Here is a 22,241-nt window from a genome sequence, read left to right as displayed (position 1 = left end):
TGAGCAAACACCTCTAAAATCCTCCATAACAAATGAATTGAAGAAAAACTATTTATAACTAAAGTACAGTATATTACCCATTTTACTGCTCTTTTCACCAATGATGTTCCATTAGCGCTATTTGAGTTTAGTTTTGTGGGCAAGTGATGCCATTTGAAACCTCACAATCATTTGGACTCGTCAACTTTAAGAATTGGAATTTGGGCCCGTACGAGCTTGTTGGATATTTTTAACTGAAATTTGTCAGCCAATCGGAGAAGGGCTTCCCCAAGTAGCGCAGCAAAACAATAATTCCATTTGAAAAATTATTGGTGCTTTTTACTTTGGTTGCGGCCATTTCACTTAGACTCAGCATTTTGATAGACTAATTTTTGTAAAACATTGACACATGGCTAATAATACTCTGAAAGTATTTATTGCATTTTTAGACAACCACAATGTACACCACTGGGCATCTAGTAATACTTGTAGACACCATCATAACCAATATACTGTACAACATGGTAAGCCCAAGTGTTAATCAAAAACGAAAAAAGTACAGTATTGCACTTAAGAGTTTAATGAAAATGATACCTTCTTTTAAAAGTTTAAAAACAAACAGTTAAAGGTTAAACGCAAATGAATTGAACTGCACAGAACAGTAGCAGCTTGTTGTGAGATACGCGGTAGAAATAGGAATGCTAAATGAAACCTGCCAATGTGTCCTCGCAGGCTTCCTGGTGCGCCAAACCATCATCAACGTGTGCCGACGGAAACGCCTGGAAAGTGACTCATACAACCCACCGCATGTGAGGCGGAAGCAGAGAATCACGGAGATTGTACAGCGTTACCGCAACAAGCAACTGGAGCCCGAATTTTACACCTCCCTCTTCCACGAGGTGGGGGAGGGAAAGCCTCACCTCTAACACAGTCCCTGCCCTGTCCTGTCTTAACACTGGCTCACAAGTGCACACAACACACACACACATACACACATTTATGCTCAACATGCATAAGTCATCGACAACACAGAATCTTTATATTTATACTGTTCAACTTTGTTATTTATATAAATTCATATATCAGCACTGTCTGACTTGGAGCGTAAAGTGTGTTAAATGGCTTCATTTCGAGGTCACGACCATTTATTGGTGATTTGAACGGCCGTGACTGTCTAGCCTCACTCGGAGGTCGTTTACATGTGACCTTTCTTTTTTCTTTGAACTGAAGAGAAACTGCAAATTTTTGGTGTTTGAGCCTGAAAAAGTAGCATGAAAGCGCCTAAAGCGAAAGCTTGCCAGAACACCAGTTCCCATTTCAGTGTCAGTAATGAAAATGGTAGTGTATGAAATCCGAGGACATGCACTTTTATTTGTGTGCAGTCCGAGTGGGCATTCACAAGTATGTGATTCATACTATGGGTGGGAATCACACGTACTCGCGATACAATCTTGTACCACTGATAACAGGACGTCTACATCCTTATACTTTGATTTAGTTAAATTATATTGGAAGAAAACAATCTGAGACGCGTCACTATCTGAAGAAAGGGAAAACTATACAGAAATGTGGATAGTGTGGTCTTGTGAGCGATAATGATGCACTACATTGCCGTCAATGGTGTCGTCCCACAATAACATCACAGTTCAAAATTAATCATGTATTGTAAAATGCATGCCAGGGCAGTAGTTGGCAATATTGCTTTGGAAAGAAATTACAGGACATGCATTAATCTTGGTATGGTGGAGACGCCACTGGACACGGTAGCAGGGTAGTAAATAAGTCAGTGTTGTGTGCGATTGGTTTAGCTGTGAAGTCCTTTATTTTTACAAACTACCATTTCTGTTCCTAACGCTACAGTGTTAACAAACTCATTTCATCATCCCCATATCTTTTCAGCTTTTGCCGTTTTCAGGCTCAAAAGCAAAAAGCCCCCCCCCCCCCCCCAAAAAAAAATCTGCTGAAACAGTCTTGTTTAAACCGCCCTTTCAGTTTCTGCTTTTGCTTCTAAAACAATAATTTGTTCTCATCCTTTACTGCAATACCAAAACACCATGTAAAAATGTCCTTTTGCGATTGCGACGAGGTGATTTTCTTATTGCTCACACGCACTTGCGTCCGAACAAACATTTCCACATACAGCTGGTGGAATCTTTGCCAAGGTGGAAGCGTGAAATGTTTACGAATCTGACACGGAATTGATAGTCTTCCTTGTGCACATTGGTGGCCATGGCAGCAGCTCACTAGCACACACATTTTAAGTTTGAGGCTTTACTTGTCTTCTTTTACTGTATGGAGATGTCATTTTCTAGCTGCCGAAACTGGCCCGTCTCGCAAGCCACTGCTGTGTGAGTGTGCACTTTTGCATGTGTGCATGTTTGTCCAACCAGTCGGACTGACCTAGAGTTCCACCCCCCCCCCCCAAAAAAAACCATCAAAGGCATTTACAAATAACACTGTCACTTTGAGTAATGGAATCATACAATTCTGTTTGAAATGTGTGCCTGCTATAAATTTAGTCCAAACATTTGGAGTCTCTTAGTTTTATTAAGGAGTATTTGGAATCACTAAATATTACAAAATGACACAACTTTGCACTTGTCATTTACAAGAGCAAACAACTGTTATTTCATGAGTGTACTTAGTATAACTGGCGGAAAACAAATTTGTCACTAAACTAATACCGTAGTAGGAAAGACACAATTGTACAATAATTTTGTAATCTGTTCCAAACAGCCCTGTTTGAAGCTGTGGTCGTTTGAGGATCCTGTCAACTTCCACAAGCAATGAACTACTGTGTAACAATTGCATGATATTACCCAAAGACTATATGAATGATCTTCAGAGAGACAGCAGTGCCTCTGAATGTTGCGTTCACGATTGTGTGGGAATTTTGGAATTCACTCATAATTTATTCTCAGTTTTTCGGAAAAATATGACAGAGAACCCTTTATGCAGTTCACTCAAGTCCCTAAACGGAACCAGAGAAGTTTAAGTGTCATGTTTTAAACATGTCTGGCGACGCATTTATAGGCTCAAGCATCAGTGTTATTTATATACATATCAAACTTGCAAAACTTTTGGCTGCATAGATTTAATTTTTTACATTCTAATCCTATGGAGAGAATATTTGAATGGACCCGTTTTTATTGTGTTTTAAGAAAAAGACGTTATCTCCCACAATTGTTTGTGTTCAGTCACTGTAATCTTGGTTTAAGGCCCCGCTCACTGTCTTGCCTGTAACAATGTGAATTTATTTATCACACACGTGGAACACGGCAAGTCTATTTTGTTCTATTTGGAAAGTCTTAATGCACTGAGCACATTCTGTGTTTTTCTTATTCCCTTTTGGTTACCTGAACATTTCTCTTTTTTTTCTTCTTTTTTTTGTACCTTTTTTGAGCAAGTGTGTATTTGCAAAGAAGTCCCTGCTGAAGGAAGAGTTTTATCGTGTGAAAATGTAAATGGTGTGGCTCCATGGACTTTTTAACTTATCACATCTAATTGTGTATGACTCACTTTTTACTACAGTGCTTTATGCACATGCCTTTTATGAGAAGGAGAAAAGAAACCCTTTTAAATCTGCTTGGAGGAAAGCCCACAAACAATCAAGACATCCCACCTTGTATCCTGTTACTACTTCAATGATTGATCATATTTAAGAACTTTCGCCATGTACAGACGCATTGAAGGATGAATTGTAAATATACTATAGCATAAGGCATTTACAAGTTGTCTGTTGCATTCCTCACTTCAGGTGAGGAGACAGGTTGTGTATGGTTTGTGTGGGAGGAGTGCCGAATGTAACATACACCCATTAAAGCTATTATTGATATTTTCATTGCCATTTTGGTATTTTATATGCTTCTTGCAAATAAATTTAACTTTAAGTTTTATGATAAGTGTTTTTAAAAGAAATAGTGTCCTGCCCTTGGTTTAAAAGACCTCCATTCATAAGGAAAAATGTCTAGTCACAGTCGTCTGTCTCACTAATGCAGTACAGTCATAATTGTAATATATAGTTATGAAAAACATGTACAGGCCATACATGGTATTAAATTTAAAAAACAAACAAAAAACTACGGCATTATGTGCTTTTTTATGTTATGCGACGTAGGCTACTTGTTGCCACCATTCCTAGCCATAAAATGTCTTTAAATTAGTTTTGGATTACACTACAGCTTCATGTTTTTGCTATTTAAAAAGTACATGTTTTTTGTTATAGATAGATAGAAAGTCGTCTTTAGCAGGGTTTTATGCTCGAGGCAGTTACCGTTGTCAGTTGGTTAAAAGAAGTGGGAAAGTGAGCCAAGAAGAAATGGGCACGGATGTGACAACTCGCCAACAGCTACCGGGTAATTGTCAAAGCAAAGTAGCTGTACTGAACTTCATGTAACAGAAACATGTAAGTTTAAAATGTAGGTAATTGAACTGACATCGGAAGGGGTGGGGGGTCTTGCTCTCAACTCGACAGTCTCGCCAGGAAAAAGACCAGCATCATTCTCTACAACAAACAGAGAATAGAGAATATATGTATATTTTATAAATATTTTTGCGTTTGTGTTATGCAACCTTTTGGCCGCCACATGGCGCTCTCTCCTCAAATTTACAAGCCAGACAGTTGGCGTGCAAAACCAGTGGCTGCGTTCAATTTCGTTGGTTAAACTTTCCAATTTGGAGAGACCCCAGTCGAGAAAAAAAATTGCTATATCTTCTGCGTTTGCAGTACGGTGGACCCCCGCTATTGGCAGGAGATAAGGCCAGTCCGGCCCGGAAATAGCGAAAGTTGGCGTTTAATATCTATCTATCTATCTATCTATCTATCTATCTATCTACCTGACAGATAAATTGAATACACATACACAATCAGTGGTTTTCAACTTTTTACACCAAACACAAGTAGGCCTATCACCAAAGGAAAAAACAACTACTTTGCTCTACAAGTACTGCCAGCATGACCAACATTAAAATACAGTAGTGCAATAAAATTTTTACCTGATGATTAAATAAATAAATGTATTTCTTAAAGATTAAATGCAACTTAAAAGTTAACTGAACTGTACTTAGGCAGTGATTTATTTTATTATTATTTGTAATCTATTATGCACACCACTAGTCCCATGTTCCACTAGTGCAGAGGTCCCCGGGTCTCCAAATCCAATCCTCGAGAGCCCCTATCCATCCTGTTTTCCATGTCTCCCTCTTCCAACACACCTGAATCATTAAAGGCTTCTGCAAGAGCTGGCTGATGCTGATTAATTCAGGTGTGTTGGAAACCTGGAAAACAGGCTGGATAGGGGCTGCTCCCCTCCACATCTCAGCCTGTCAACGTCATCGATGGAAGGAGGCAAGCATTGTAATCTGTTTCCTGGCTCGTTTTGTCATGTTCTGTTTTCACCTAGTGTCTGAAAACTGACCAATTGCCACCAACAATTATATGCACATTCCTATTTGTGTCCACTTTGGCCTGTAAAATATAAAGGTGATCGGCAGCACAATATTTGGGACATGTGAGCTCCTTTGAGGAAACATGGGGATTCTTGAGGGTTTTAGTAGGATAGGTGTGACCCTTTTTTAAATTAATTAATTTATTTATTGTCGTGTCTGAAAGCATTTCAATTACTTTCACACACGCTCTGAGCCTTAATAATGTCCCTGATGGCTTTTCATTGCTGTGGCCCCTGCGTGTGACTGTGGGTGTCAACACTCGCCACTAGAGGAGAGTTGAGGCCCCAAGAGTGAAGCGGCCCCTCCCCCTCGTCCTCCTCCGGGTGTCCGCTGTTCGGCTCTCAGCTGCTGTTGGCTCACACAAGCGGACTTCTCCTCTCGTGCTGGTTGAGCTTCACGCGTGGTGCGTGGTGCTGCGAGCATCTCCGCGCAGGGGACCTTGTGGTGGATGCTTCGAAATGGACTGAGGGGCCACGAGCGGGCCAAGAGCGGATACTCGACGTGAGAAGACCACTTTTTTTCCCCCTCCAACCTCTTGTTGCGAGGCACCTTTCTGAGGGGTAGACTCCCCCACCATGGAAGAGGAAGACAGGCATCTGGAGAACGTGGTCCACGCCGTCAAGGAGTCGGACCGACAGCAGCGACTCAGGCTGTGTGTCCTCAACGAAACGTTGAACACAGAGCGGGATTACGTGCGGACTTTGCTCTTCCTTCAGTCGGTAAGTTTGACTTCGCACGCTTCACTCGGTCACCTCACCAAACTCCATTCACGAATTATTTCATTTGGACGCGACCTCGCTATCTGGAAACTGTCACGCTGAGTGTCGTGTGCAGTTGTGATCCAAAGGAGTAAAGTAAGCTCATTGATTCGGCGCTACGAAGAACACCATTTAATGATGAATTCTGTGTTTGGCTTGTTTTGCAGTAAAACGGTGTTTTTCTCGTAAAATAGAATCTCAACGACGGCGACGGCAGTTTCTGCTACTTTTCCCCAACTCCTCTCTTTTCAATTTAACCTGTAGAATACTTTATTTCGCATGTGTGCACAACGTGGTCTTCACCTAGACGCCTTTGACAGCTTAGTGTTTTGTATGCTTTGACTGTGAAGTCAGACATGCTGGTATGATCTTATCTGTATGGGGGCATCATTCACACCCCTCCATTGTCTTTCATTGCCCAGGTTCAAAACAATCAGCAGTCTTGCAAGTCAATCGCTATTTATGAGCAAACAGCACCAAGACACCTCCTCTCCCCCTTCCAGATAAAGATAAAGACCCCCCTTTCTAGCGCTTTTGCCATTATTGTATCTCATTTAATTATGCACACAGTCTTGCAAACTGCTCCTTACAGTAAGTAGCATTTAATTGATGTATATTCATGTAGTGCATCATTTTCTGTTTTATCTCCCGTTTTGTTACAATGTCAAAGCCAGCCTCTGCTTCATGTGGCTTCCCTCTGTGTTGAACGCAGCTGTCAGCAAACACGCTATTGTTTGATGCACATGCCAGTGGTTGTTGTCCAACTTCAACATTGGCGAGTGTTGGTCACACAGTTTCCTCTTTCTCTTCATTTCGGTCACATGTTTGTCTGCACTTCCCTACTCTGAAACTGGTCTTTTCATCCCACCCAGCCCTCACTTAGTTCACGCCACTATTATGTTATATTGTGTTATATTGTTCAGCCGTGATGTAAAACCAGGAGAACACTTGACCAGTGTGATGCATGGATCCCTAAAAAAAGAAAAGAAAAGAGAAGCTCCTCTCTAGGCTCCGCCGCGTAACAGGCGGTCAGTGCTTATCTTGTGTTGCAAGACGGTCTCGGCGGCAGCAGAGCGATGTACTCTGTCCCCCTCCCCTTGCCGAACCCCCTTCCGGGAGCAGTGATAATGATGTAGCCTCAAAGATTTCTCAGAGACGTCGGTGGACATGCGAAAGCTGGCATCTCCCCCATTTAAGTGGTCTGAGGTCAATTCGGGCAGTTTGCGAATGTGTACATCTCTGACTGTTCCTCAGTTTTTAATGCATCAACCTGGATTCTTTTATAATAATGAGTCAAATGAATTCAAGGATGTCGCTATTTAATGTGGATTGCACTGATGATGTCTTATGTGTCAAAGCAGGGTCAGAAGCTTTATTTTGCTAAACAAATATGTAAGCCTTGGTGGAGGTCTGCACTTTAACTGCTCTTGTTTCAGTATAAGAAAAGGAACAATTCCGTATCCTCATTTCTCATCCTCTTCATATAATGTCCAAAGTATAAATGCCAAACAAAGCATGATTCTCTTTCGTGCATAATCATTCAGCTTTATACGATCCAATTGAGAACAAAACTTGATCTGGCTCGTGTATCCAATACAGGACGTCTACCATAGGTGGGGCATCAGAGCAGTTTGGCGACTTTCACAACTTCACATGAGATTCAGTTGTCTTTACATTGTGGTGTCGCAGCTCAGCCGATTGGGTTGGTGAAGGAGAAAATCTAGTGCTTTAACACACACACACAAAAAGAGTCTTTCACCAGGAGCCCTCCTCTGCTGTTAATCCTTCACTTGCTCTCTATCCAGACTCCAGCTGAGCCTGCTCTCTTACCTCAGTGGGAGCGGAGGCTTTGTTACCACTTAGCTCACAGGGGCGTAGATAAGGGGGGGGGGGGGTGCACCCAGCTGTGGGAGCTCAGGACATATGGTTTCAGTAAAGTCACTCAAGGGTCCTTCCTTTTTCTTTCTGGTCCCAACCCCAAACCTCGCTCCGTCCGAATGCATTTGCAATAAATATCCACCATGATACGAATGACCTTACAGCGAGCATGTCAAACACACCGTTGCACTTAAGGGTGTTAGAAAAAATCGATTCGGCAATATATCGCGATATTACATCGCGCAATTGTCGAATCGATTCGATATGCGGCCGAATCCATTTTTAAACATCAATTTTTTATGGGAATATTCAACAAAACGTCTTACTTAGGGTTAGGATTCACACATTAAGCACGGAAGAATGTTATATTAGTGGAACATTAAGCCTTAATATTTTATTTCAGTGCTGTTAAAAAATGAAACAGACTGCAATCTGTTTGCTAAATGCAGTGGCTCAGGTATAAGCATGAATTTTCAGATAAATACATTTCCATACAAATCTTACAGCGTACATGTACAAGTTTACTGATTTGTATTTTCTAAATTTGAGTTAAGAAAATAGCAATAATCGATTTATAGATTCGTATCGGGATTAATCGGTATCGAATCGTGATACGAATCGAATCGCCAGTTACTCGGCAATTCACACCCCTAATTTACATTTGACACATCTGCACCGAGAACATTTGAGATATTTCTGCTTAATGCGAGTCTAGGAGCTCAATCGGGATTCAAATCAATAAAAGAAGCAACTGAGTGGCACTGTCTTTTTTGCAAACTATTAACAAAGGGGTATATTATTGGAAAACTCTGGGCAGCATCGTTCTGATCAATAGCATCACGACAGGAGTTCAGAACAGGAGGAAAAAGCTTTAAAAAAAGTTGAAATTAAATTGTCACTCGTTCGGTCAAAGATATTTCGTCAAATGTCCATTCTTAAAGTTTTGGCCTTGGTGGGGATTTGATCCATTCCCGAGAGACCTGGTGGAGATTTCTGCTTTCCCACAGTCTCATCTCGGATATTGAACATCGCCTCTTGCACTAATTACCACTAATTTATTTTTAACCTCCCTTTCTGCACTTCCCGGAACTCTCCCCCGATCCATAGCTGCACAAAACAAGCCTCATAGCCACAGTAACACACACAAAAACACGAGTAGGTGGCGCTGAGGAGCTCATTCTGTGTGCTGAATGCAACCAGGTAGGGCTGGAGGGAGGAATTGGGGGTTGTGAATGTGAAAAGAGAGATTAGGGGATTGGTTTTGTGTTTGTTTTTTGAGGTGTTATCATCGCACGTCTGATTTCTCCGTTTGAGTGAAAGCTGGCTCACAAACGAGCCCGAGTCAATTGACGTAGCAGCTTTTTTTTTTTTTTTTTTCCCAGCAACAAAATTCTCTTTCTGCCTTAGATTAGTGGGGATTTTTTTATGGAGCAGCTTTGTGTTGAATCTTGCCATGCAGGGGTACCAAAATGTAGGCCATCTATGGCTTCTGTATTCTACTCCTCTATTTCACTCTCGGTGAGGGGATTTCCCCATAGAAGCATCACAATGGAGTTTGCAGCCATAAAAGCTGCAGGGTCTTTTTTTGGACATCCGCCCTCCTTTGTAACTTGTTTCCACCGGAGATCAGTAGACTACAGTAGGGTTAGGAAGACCAACTCTCTTATGCGGCGATTCACAATTTGACATCCATTGTACATCATTTGCTTCCTGCAAATCAATACATTAGTTTGGTGCCTTACTCAAAGGTTACTTACTTTGCCATTTGGGGGACTCCAATGCAAAAAAAATGTCAGGTGTAAGAATGAAGGACATGCTTAAATGTGCAATCTTGGCATGTGGAATACGGTGCTGTAATAGTGTTTTGCCAATTACTGGCCTGGCACGCTTTTTAACTTAAATACTTTGTCATATAAATGCGTCTCAGGGTACATTCATTGAACGGAACGTTTGTTTTTGTTCTGCACATGCTCAATTTGCGGAGAATCTTGGTCCACAGTACAGGAACTATCTGTATGCGCGGCGGCCATCTTACCTTGCCACTTGCTAAGTGAGCCCAATTTGAATGGTCTCTGCAGTGAAAATGCCACAGTGCATATTTACAAACATACAGTACATGCACGTATATAAGTCTGTGTGTCTGGCGCGTAACCCACCGGAACACATAAATGGAAATACACAAACATGAGGAAATGTTAGAAAAAATGGATTGGGCAATATATCGCGATATTACAGCGCGCAATTCTAGAATCGATTCGATATGCGGCCGAATCGATTTTTCAATATACATTTTTTATGGGAATATTCAACAAAACGTCTTACTTAGGGTTAGGATTTACACATTAAGCATGGAAGAATGTTATATTAATGGAACATTAAGCCTTAATATTTTTATTTCAGTGCTGTCCATACATGAAACAGACTGCAACCTGTTTGCTAAATGCAGTGGCTGTTATAAGCCTGAATTTTCAGATAAATAAATACATTTTCATACAAATCTTACAGTGTACATGTACAAGTTTTACTGATTTGTAGGGGTGTGAATTGCCTAGTGCCTGGCGATTCGATTCATATCACGATTCATAGGTCACGATTCGATTCGATACCGATTAATCCTGATGCAAATCTATAAATTGATGATTGCAATTTTTTGGTTTGTTTTTTACTCAAATTTAGAAAATACTAATCAGTAAACTTGTACATGTATGCTGTAAGATTTGTATGAAAATGTTTGAACAGCACTGAAATAAAATATTAATGCTTAATGTTCCATTAATATATAACATTCTTCCATGTTTAATGTGTGAATCCTAACCCTAAGTAAGACGTTTTGTTGAATATTCCCATAAAAAATTGATGTTTGAAATCGAGAATTGCGCGCTGTAATATCGCGATATATTGCCTACTAAAATTTTTTTTAACACCCCTACTGATTTGTATTTTTCAAATTTGAGTATATATATATATATATATATATATATTTGAGTATATAAATGTTTTCGCAATAATCGATTTCTACATTCGTATCGGGACTAATCGGCATCGAATCGTGACCAATGAATCGTGATACGAATTGAATTGCCAGGTACTAGGCAATTCGCACCCCCAGTAGAAAGTAAGAAGTGGAAATGACATCTATTTAGTCATGACGTTGTCCGTACGTCACCGTTTAAATCCAATTGCGATGTATACAGGAGTAACTGCATGTAATCGGGTTGTCCCGAATGTTTCAGAAACCGGAATTTTGACATTGACACTAAATATTAACTGCATGTAAATGTCTATTATTGATGGTCAAGCCACCTGAACTGTCGCCTTGGCGTACTCTGCCTCTCCCCGCCTGGAGCTTGTCACCTTATCTCTAACGCCTGTTCATGATAGACAACGGTTGTGGCCCCTTTCTTGACCCTGAGAAAAGTAAATGCTGATTAAGGCAGGGTGGTGGGGTGTTTTGGGGGGGGGTGTTCATCATCACTGTTGTGGGATAATAGGAAGGATCTGGAAATCCCGTCCTTCCTTTGGGCCACACACGTGAGATTATAACAGCTCAAATATTATGTGTTTTTCTGGCTTGTGCGCGCGCGATCCTCTGCAGTTTGTTGTCGTAGTTGCAAGCAAACAGGATGACACGCACACGCGTGCTTATGCAAGCAAATCGTCTCAACTTCCGTTCCAATCTTCACCATGCGTCAACTTCTTTTTGTTTGTTTTGTGTTTTTCTCTGCTCATTCGCCTCAGCCGTTCCCTCTTGGTGGCACACGCAAGCAAGCGTCAAGTTTCCCTGGGCTTTCTCTGAGGACGGGCGGTATAAATAGCTGAGCTCTCCTTTTGGCCTCCAACGCTGGCGGTTTCAGTCCAGTGCAACCTCACCCGAGCTGAAGTCATAGCAGCGCACACCGTGTAATAGAAGGGTTTTTTAACAGCAGGTAGAACAGTTACGATGGAGGCCCGCTGAGGTTTTGCGAAGGTTTATTATTATAACTGGGCTTTAAACAGGCCATTTAGTCTCCGCAGGCAAAGCGTCACACCCATATTAATCGAGCCGTCAAATGTTGGCGGCTGCTGATTTTCGAGTGTTCTGATGAAGCGGAGGGGAGAGAATTCAACAATTTAGTTTGATTGTTTTCAGCTACGGTTAAGCAGCAACAAACTCGTAAAAACGGGAATGGGTTTCTTAGTTGCTGAATCGTTACATTAAGGACATGCAATATTAGTGGTAACGGGTTATAATGTTGTATAGCAGCACTGTGGTCCAACATTTCGTCATTGTCTTGTTTGTGAAGCATAAAATCTTGACCAACGTGAAGCAATACGTTATTGTTTCACCAAATGCTGAAAAAAGTGGTCCGTGAAAATGGACGTCAGACAATCGTCCGTTGTCGGGTAAGTGATGTGAATGTCATCTTCCATCCCGCCCAGGCATAGAGGAAGTTTTAAACGTTGCCGCGATATGCCATTTCCTTCAGCACATCCGAATGTAGGGGTGTGCCAAAAAATCGATTCTTATTTAGTACGATTCAGAATCCATTTAAAATGTCCCAAAATCGATTTTAATTCAATTATTTTATACTGTCTTGCCTTTGTTTGTGTGTGCCTTTATTGGGAGCGCTGTTCATGTTGTACCCGATTTGGCCACTTAGGGGCAGTGTGGTTCCACGCGGTCTAATACACTGTTAAATTGTAGCCACATTAGAGAGTAGAAGGAAAAAGTCACGATCAAGTTATTCCAATAAAAGTTTTTTTTTGCAGCGTGGACCCGTTCTTTTGAGTGATAAAAGTGCCACGAGTAGCGCGCTAATTAGCATTAGCGAGTCAGGCTGGAGTAGATCATTACGATTTCTTGAATTGAAGCAAAAATCATTGTCAATCAAATCATTTTGAATCAAAAATCGGTCTTAAGCGAAAATCGATTATGAATCGAATTCACACACTGCGATCCCTGGTCTTCTTATTGGGAAACATTATTTTGATGCGCTACATATTATTTATTGTTATGTCTTGGCAGTACCTGGTTTGACCTCATTTTGCCACCAGAAGTGCCATTTTTGATTGGTCGTTAAGATCTCTGACGTTGCGATACTTGTACTTCTTGTAGAACCTCCGCAAGACTGTTCAGTTGCGTTGTGTTGGTGAATGACAGTTGACTTTTTTGTCACGTGTGTTTAACGTGCGTTCATAAGCCACGTTTTTCCAGGCACAAGACTCCGGCAGGAATTTAAGGAATTAAACGTTAACAAGTCTAAACCACTGTAATACCCAGAGGCATGATGTCAAAAGCCCCACCCCGAGCTCACCCCACCTCCCCCCATCAAGAGGTGCTGCTATTGTGTATTAATACTGGGGAAAAGTCACATGGTATCCTAAAAAAACAAACATAATTGAATTGTTAACAGTATATCTAAGTTGTAATAGTGTCATATGTTATTCATGCCAGATAATGTTAGCACTGAGGCTGGCAGGGGCTTCACCAACCAAGGTAGCGGCCTTAAAATGTTTGTTGGCTTTCTCAAGTGCAACCAGATGTGTCTCCCCCATCAGGTCAGAGGTCATTTGCCCAATCGGAAAATGGCAAACAGATTTCTAGAACTTTTAAAACCTGTCTAAGGTTACGGGATGGTTGAATTATTTGTCTAATCAGGGAAGGTGAGTCTGAAAGTCCCAGCCTGCTGATCACATGACTTGTTAAAGAAGAAAATATCATACACATCAATTTACAGTGGATTAATGGCTATGCCAGTTTTTTTTTTGTTAAATGCAAAGTACTTTAAGTATTTTTACACTAGAATTGTTGCTACATTTCGAGAGGATGTTTTTGATTATTATTTGAATTATTCTAGTCTTGACCACCTCAATTGAAAATTGATGACTATTGTTGTTGAGAAGGAATGCTACAAGGGTGAACTATTGTAAATATTCTTGGGATTCTTTATTTATTATTATTATTATTTTTAATACACCTTAACTGTGACCTATTAGTCAATTTCGCTGTATGTACCTACCAAAGCCGAGAGGATATCATTTTAGTGACAGTCTATATAAGATGCTGCCTTGTCTCTCATAATGTATGTTCGATCAAGACATTTCCTGGCAAGATGAAAGAACCTCTGATATGCTCATTAAGCCTCATCAAGTAAGTAGAGCCTAATTTCTGCAAGGTGCTCATGTTTGAGCAGTCACGTGATTGGCGAATCATCCATTTAAAGCAGTAATCGCAAATGTGCCAATTAGGGTTGTCACCGTCGAATCATTTTAGAATCGATTGTCCTCTCGACTCTTCCGTTTAACTCATTCACTGCCATTGACGGCTATAGTCGTCAAAAATAAATTTGAACTATTTATATTTGTTTAGCATTTCTCTTCCATTTTTGTTAACAAGAGTATGAAAACCTATATATTTTTTGTACATTTAGAACAGATATAAAATTTGTGATTAGTCGTTATTTCCGATTACAAATTTTAATCACCTGATGCCCCTACATTTTAATAATCTTTTCTTAAAAAAAAAAATATATATATATATATATTTTAATTTTTTATAATCTTTTTTATTGTATTTTAAGAAAAGATTATAAAAAATTCTGGGGCGTCAGGCGATTACAATTTTTAATCGTAAATAGTTGCATGAATTTACTAGTTAACTCATGATTAATCACAATTTTTATAACTGTTCTAATACAATTTTTTATAGGTTTTCATACTCTTGTTAACAAAAGTGGATTTTTTTTTTAAACTAATAGAAATAGTTTACGTCTATAGCCGTTAATGGCAGTGAATGAGTTAATAATCAGATGTCTTCATTAGAAGCCTCACAGCGGCCTAAATTCAACATTTTTTGCAACTCTGACATTTGTTGCACGTTACATTTGTCACATTTCAACACGCTGTGTTATCTTCAATTAATGCCTCGTATCAGTTGCAATCTTGAAATTACTGGTATCTTCCTCAGCGCTAATAAGTGTTATTGTCAAAATGTCCGACTAGGGAAATAGATATATTTTCTTATTTCACATTATTTTTTTAACCTTATGTGCGTCAGTAACTGCTGATTCCACTCCATGTCCTAATTGTTCTTGACAGCTACTTGGCATGAATGCCGAAGGGCTTTTATCCCGGCATTTTTTCAGCGAGATGACATTTTCACGAAGCCAATATCACAGCATTAAGGGCTTTAGTCATCTTGAGATCTTAGCGGTGATGTTGTTCTTGGCTGCTGACCACAAATGATGATTTAGAAGAGGAAATGTTTCACGGATTTCTTCCACATAAGTGGCTGCATAATTCACATGATCAATGTGCTATATTTGTTTTTGTTTTTACAGAATGCATCCAAAAATGAAATGAGAAGAAACAGTAGTCAGGGAGTGGTTACTCCCACAAGTGAAGATGAGACTGAATATAGGTCAGTTTGTGTATTCTGGGCTTGGAAAAGACTTTTTCATATAATCCACGCTGCTCTCTTTCTCATACCATTCCATTAGTAATTGTACTTTTAGTTCACGGCTCCTCTTTTGTTGGATATACTACTGCACCCACTTACCATTTGAGTTGTTTCTATGATTAGGTGTATCCAACTTTTTTTTTTTTTCACCAGAAAGCCCATCACTAGACAGGTCTGTTTTTGCTACAAATATGATGGACATGCTTCATTCAACAGCTTATCTTTAATTAAACCTCTAAGGCTGGACACAATTCCTTCATTTGTAATTTCAGTTTCAGTTTTGTATATGTGTTTGTTTCCTTTATATCAGCTGGGTGTATATTCTTTTCTTTGGCCCCAATAAAACAAAACAAAAATATTAGATACAATATTTTGGTCGCATTTCGGATTCTGTGACCTCAAGGGCATTTGATTTTAGAGCTTCAACGCTTTTATCTTTATTCCATTCATTAATGAAAAAACTTTTTCATGGAGCCCGCAATTAGCCATTTACGCAAGAGAAATGACAATCTTCGCAATTGGCTTGATTGATCAACTTAGCTTTTCCTCCCACCCGGTCTTTGTGGTCTGCTTGAGGCCTCACGGCGAACTGCTGGCTCACACTACATCACACTCCAGCGTCCAGATGGCCTCCTCAATCTGGTCCATCATGTTATCTGCAGATCACTGCATGTCACTCGCTCACAGGGAAAAAAACCACTGTGGAAAAGAGGAACCTGAGTGTCAGGGCTGCAATAGTTGAAGTATTCAATTACTTTGTGGATTACTCGAATGAACAATCTGGAATAAAGTCTGATAGTCATCGGTTTAGAGTAAGAGATTTGCAAAGAGAGGCAAGGCAAGTTTGTTGATGTTTCATACACAAAGGTTGTCAAATGTCTTTTACATAGAAAACGGCAAAGTTCAAAAAAATAATGAAGTACATGAAGTATATTGTAAAATGTTCATTGTTGTTGTTTTTTGTTCTATCAAAATTCAGGTTACAAGTTAGTGATTTATCAGTTACTCAAGTCATTCTAAAAAGATTTATTTGTGACAGCCCTACTACATTCCATTCTTAACTCATTCACTGCCATTGACGGACGGCTATAGACTTCAGAAATTCATTTAAACTATTTCTATTAGTTTAACATTTTTTCCACTTTTGCTAACAAGAGAGTATGAAAACCTAGAATTTTTTTATTGTACATTTAGAACAGATATAACATTTGTGATTAATTGTGAGTTAACTATTGAAGTCAAGCGATTAATTACGAATAGAATTTTAATCGCCTGATGCTCCAAATTTGTTATCTTTTCTTCTTCTTTTTAATTCATTCACTGCCATTGACGACTCTAAACGTCAAAAATGTATTTGAACTATTTCTATTAAAACCTAGATTTTTTTTTTTACTGTACATTTAGAACAGAGTTAAAAGTTGTGTTTGATCGTGAGTTAACTGGTGAAGTTATGTGATTAATTATGGTTATAATTATAAATTATAATCGCCTGACGCCTTCTAATCTTTTCTTTAAACAAAAAAGAAGAAAAAAAAGATTATTAAAAAATTAAGGGCGTCAGGCAATTAAATTGTTTTCGTGATTAATCGCATGACTTCACTAGTTAACTCACGATTAATCAAAAATGTTATATCCGTTCTAATTGTAATTTTTTTTTTTTAGGTTTTCACACTCTTGTTAGCAAAAGTGGAAAACATTTTAACGTTTAAGTGATTTTTGACGTCTATAGCCGTCAATGGCAGTGAATGAGTTCATCATTAATGTCAATGTACTTTTGCTTTAGCCATATTGTACTGAGAAGCCAGCACAGATGTATGTTCTGCGTTCTCATTTTTCAGGTTTGATGGTCATCATCACATTTTTGATAAGCATATTAAAGCTTTATTAAAGATAGACAAAAAAAAACCCACCTGGAGAGATTTTCCTGTACAGTGATGCTGACTGAGCTGAAAATGGTTGCTATTTCTAATCAAGACATATTCATCATCATGCCCATCGTCCATTCATGAATGCAGGAGAGCTTTGGTCCATTGCGGTTTCATCCCCTTGTGAGCTGCTGAAGGAATCCTGAAGTTTAAAGCCCTTCAAAGTGGAATTGAGTAAAGGGGGCCGAGGTTAGTAACTGGACAACATTCAAAGAAGACTTCTTTGTTTTTTGTTTTTAAAGATTGCATGTGCCAAAACAACTTTCTCTTTGAAGACAGCGAGGGATTGGTTGGAACGTTGTGGGAGTTTGAGGGGCGTGTGAGAGTAGAGTTGTGAATTAGGGCCTCGGGGGGGGAAAGAAGGCCACCGAGGTTTGCTAGAAGCCGTCATTGTGGCAGCACGGCGGGCCATTCGCAAGCACTGCAGCACTTTGCCCTCTGAAGCCGGACTTTTTACATTTATTTATTCAATTTCATGCCATGGCGACCCCAAAATGGCCTCAAGGTCTCTCCAAAACTGCCCTGTACCCCCCTGACCTCCCCTTTGTGGTTGGCTAACTCAAAAGAGACCATTAATGGATGCATTGTTTTACAGCTTGTTGTTTTCGCCCGGATGGGAAAGTGTGGAGAGTTTGTGGCCGGTGACCAGAGAACTTGCACACAAGAATCCTCAATATGTGGTTGGCTTGCGCCCTTCTCTTAGTTGGTATGGGAACTAGTGGCATTTAAAAAGGGGTTCTGATTGCAAAGTGCTCTAAATTCATTAAAGTCAATTAGCAAAGCCCTGATTGGTTATCAAGAGGCATATCCATAATCTCTCTCCATTCTTTTGATGGAGAACCTGTTTTTTCTCCGAACTGACAGTTTTCTTTTCATTGTCCGGGGAAAAAAATGCTTTTGTAGTGACTTGTTTCAGTTCATATTATGTATGTGTGTAGTCCCCTCCAATAAATTGATTGCCGCAAAAATTGCTGGACTCCAATATTGACATTATCTCTGACCAAATGTCACTTCAATACTATATAGTAGGGGTGTGAATTGCCCCGTACCTGGCGATTCGATTCATATCACGATTCGATTCGATGCCGATTAATCCCGATGCGAATCTAAAAATTGCTTATTGCGATTTATTTTTCTTACTCAAATTTAGAAAATACTAATTAGTAAACTTGTACATGTACACTGTAAGATTTGTATGGAAATGTATTTATTTATCTGAAACTTCAGGCTTATAACTGAGCCACTGCATTTAACAAACAGGTTGCAGTCTGTTAAATGTATGAACAGCACTGAAATAAAAATATTAAGGCTTAATGTTCCATTAATATAACATTCTTCCATGCTTAATGTGTAAATCCTAACCCTAAGTAAGACGTTTTGTTGATTATTCCCATAAAAAAATAGATGTTTAAAAATCGATTCGGCCGCATATCAAATCGATTCGAGAATTGCGCGCTGTAATATTGCAGAATCGATTTTTTGTACTTCTAGTCGGTATAGTGTACACAATGTTTGAATTACGTAATACTGCATTAGCTTATAGCATGTTGTTGTTGTTGTTGTTGATGTCACCATAACTAACAAATGCCTTGTCCCTGTCTACATTGCCTGTTGTCAAAGAACAAACGGTGATCTTCTCCTCAATCATTTTTGAATTTGAATAACATTTTAGTGGAAGGCGCACAATTGAATTAAGAGTCCATCAATTGTTATTTGAAAGACACTTGGGCGAATGTACTCAACATCAGCCCACAGCCAAGCACCAAGATTAAAACGGTCTTGTTCTTGAACTCGGACCTCTATTAATTTACATGAGCACATCATTTGGGGACATACTGGCACACTGGGCAGCTTTTCAGCACCTGGAAAGCAGCTCGAAGCTTGCTTTACGTAATTTCATCCCACTCTCAAGAGTGGTAATATTTCACACTTACTAAACTAACAAAAATGAGCGAGGACCTTGGCGGCATCACGCTAAATAAGCATCACATTATACTGTGTGGACGAGCTTGATGGTGGAGGTCAAAGAGTGTCCTGAGGCTGACATGGCAGACGTGAGGGCAGCAGGCTCCTTTACTCGCCGCCCATTGGAGCGAACACAAGGCCACACCAGCATATGGTCCATCTGGCTCTTCACACCTTACGGTCTGGCTCTTTGTTGCTGCCGATTAACGGCAGCAGTTAGCAGACCCTCCAACACGTATCTGACCCTGTGACTGAATGTCATACAATCATGCTGGATGGACTGCACATGACATTGAGCACAGTTGGCAGTGATAAAGACTTTTTGCAATGTGTCTGGTGGCAATGATGATGGATGTTGGCTCAAATCTAGATGTCAGGTCAGATGAGTGACCTTTAAGGTTAAAAACAATCAGTTCCAGGATGGTGGTCGACATCCAATTTGTTTTCATTACAGAGCAATTTAGCCCTTATGATGAATGAGGAAGGTGCAATATGGCTCACGCGTCTCCTTTTTCAATATTCTAAATTCTCCACATGTATAAAAAGAAACTAATGCCTGCAAAAAAATGAAATCAATAAAACAGTCTACATTTTATAACAAGTGATTACTGTATTACTTATGAATTCTTCGGCTGTTTGGTTACAGGTTGGTTTATCATTCTGATTATTTCAAATTCACTCATATTTATAAAAAAAAAAAAACACAAAAATGATTATTGCGACACGAAGTTGTTGCCAGTTTGTTTGCAGGTTTATGTAAAGAAAGACTAATTGATTACCAATAATAAATACATTAATAAATTAGTTGCTTGGAGCCACTGTTAAACTTAAAAAATACAAATATATAAATATAATATAAAACTCCCAATCCGCTGATTTCAGCATTTTAACAGTACTTACTCTCTGACTTCTGTAGACCGTCATGTAAGCAGACTAATTAGCAATTGTAAAAATAATTCAACATTTGCAAACATCTGCTTGTACTTCGGAAAACAATTACTGAAGCAGCAACTTAATCAGAAATTAATCCAGAAAGAGAATGTCTAATGTCATCTTTTTTTCCCTTTTTTTTTAATAACTCTGGATCCAAAATGTGACAATGATTTGGTGATCACAGATTGTGATCGTAAAAAAAGCACATGTCAACAATTTTATGGATTCTGAAGCAATATTTGGCAAAGGGTTTTTAGATTACTGCCTGTTGTGTTATTTAGCATATGTGCTATATGTTGATGTTGTTTTATGAGTCCCAGAAAGGGACCACGTTTCTTATTTTTGTCTTGAAGTGAGAAAGTTTGTGAAAGTCGGAAATAACTGGTGGGTGGTTTAATTTTGTAAAGCTGATTGTCACAGATGGAGCATGGCATAAACTTTCCCACTTGACTTGAGGTTCAGTGGCATTAGTAGTTAAACATGTCCTTCCTTTTTTTCACAAAGGCCTCACTTCCTGCCCTGAAACAACATCTGCTGCAAGAGGCACTGCCTCGTTGTGCAGACTGTTTATTTTCCTGCCCTGGCTCCTTGTGCCACTTGCCAATCTACTTGAATAGAATGATTTTTGTGTTGTCTGAAAAAGAGCTCGTTTTGTTCTCCTTCCACTTCTTCCTGTTTGTGGGCCACACGGAAAACACACTTGCAAAGGTGTGCCTGTGGCACTTTGTTTTCTTTCAGACTTCTCTTGCATCTTTTTTTCCTGACCAATCGCTTTCAGAACAGTATGCAGTACTAATGCTATTTACAACCACTCATGAACCGCGCTGTTAATATAATAGCATTATCATTTTTATACAAACAGAATTTCACTTGCGGTTTTTCTATTGGAAGTCATTAGATTGTGCAAGTGTACCTATGCTGCAATGAAGTCAACAGTGACGCAGCAGTGGGCAGTTTCGCAACTTGCGCCCACATTTGATCACTGGAGGTAGATAAAACAACATGTAGCGTAGCTTATGATCAAAAAAGCATCTAGTGACATACTTCTGTAAATACTTCTCGTCATGTGAGAGCCAGTGCATATCTCCACACCGATCATCTGATGCTCTCCCTGGTTCTTGTTTTAAGTGTGAAAATACTCTTGCTTAACAGCTTTTGTGTCAGAGGAAATGATGCAGGGTGAGAATTGTAGGAAAAAAAAGGTACTGTATGTATGTAGGCAACACTTTGGTTACGAGTACCGACGCGGCAGAGCTGTGTGATTTAGCGATACAATATGAAGTGTCTATCCTACGATATAATCGACAATATCGAGATACAGTAATAAAAATTCGTTGTCATCCTGACACGATATTAAAAGCCCCACATCAGTTAAAAAGGCAAGCCTGTATTCCATTTGTGCAGTTCTAGCGCCCTCTGGTGGTTAGCTAATTAGTGCAGTTTAATTTTAATTAGGAATGTTTTGGCCGCCGTGGTGGTAATCATTCTCATAAATCAGTCATACCAGCAAATATTTTTCAACATCTCCATCATAAAACGTGACTTTTCGCTTTCCGCTTCAGCCGAACGCAGCATTTTGAACTTCATGGAGCTTTAAATTTAATGAAGACAATACCACACATCAATTTAAGAATGAATGCTTAACAAATGTGTGTACTAGTTTTATTGTTGCAGTTTGAGCTAACAGAATAATTCCGTTGTTTTACATGGGATTTTTTTCCTTCTATAATACAGTACAGTATGTGAACAATTCACTGTATCAGCCTTTTGCTGCTTAGATATCTTCTGAATAGATTCAAAGCGTACAGGGTTTACATAGAGAAAATATGGAGTATGGATTTAGTGGTCAGTAACTAACAAATAAAGAATTTTACTTACAATCTCACATAAAGGCCAGCATTTAACAATGTTTTCATT

The 22,241-nt window shown here is 39.4% G+C and overlaps 2 protein-coding genes across 11 annotated transcripts in view; both read left to right on the top strand.

Annotated features, from left to right (window-relative positions):
* The window catches only part of LOC147179333 (ral GTPase-activating protein subunit beta-like), a 30,243-nt gene extending 26,429 nt beyond the window's left edge, over positions 1 to 3,814 (top strand). For all 9 annotated transcript variants that reach the window (XM_086067941.1, XM_086067940.1, XM_086067943.1 and 6 more), the window contains one exon: positions 712 to 3,814. In XM_086067941.1, the coding sequence (XP_085924067.1) occupies positions 712 to 905 (194 nt within the window). In that variant the 3' untranslated portion in view covers positions 906 to 3,814. The remainder of the gene's footprint in view (positions 1 to 711) is intronic.
* A 1,948-nt stretch (positions 3,815 to 5,762) lies between these two features.
* prex1 (phosphatidylinositol-3,4,5-trisphosphate-dependent Rac exchange factor 1) overlaps positions 5,763 to 22,241 on the top strand; it is a 92,941-nt gene continuing 76,462 nt past the window's right edge. For both annotated transcript variants that reach the window (XM_086068739.1, XM_086068738.1), the window contains exon 1: positions 5,763 to 6,146. In XM_086068739.1, coding sequence (XP_085924865.1) covers positions 6,003 to 6,146 — 144 coding nt within the window. In that variant the 5' untranslated portion in view covers positions 5,763 to 6,002. The remainder of the gene's footprint in view (positions 6,147 to 22,241) is intronic.

This window comes from Leptonotus elevatus, chromosome 2, assembly GCF_054856555.1.
Source record: "Leptonotus elevatus isolate MCC_2025b chromosome 2, RoL_Lele_1.0, whole genome shotgun sequence".
In the NCBI taxonomy this organism is placed as follows: domain Eukaryota; kingdom Metazoa; phylum Chordata; class Actinopteri; order Syngnathiformes; family Syngnathidae; genus Leptonotus; species Leptonotus elevatus.
This window is presented reverse-complemented; position numbering and strand designations above follow the sequence as displayed.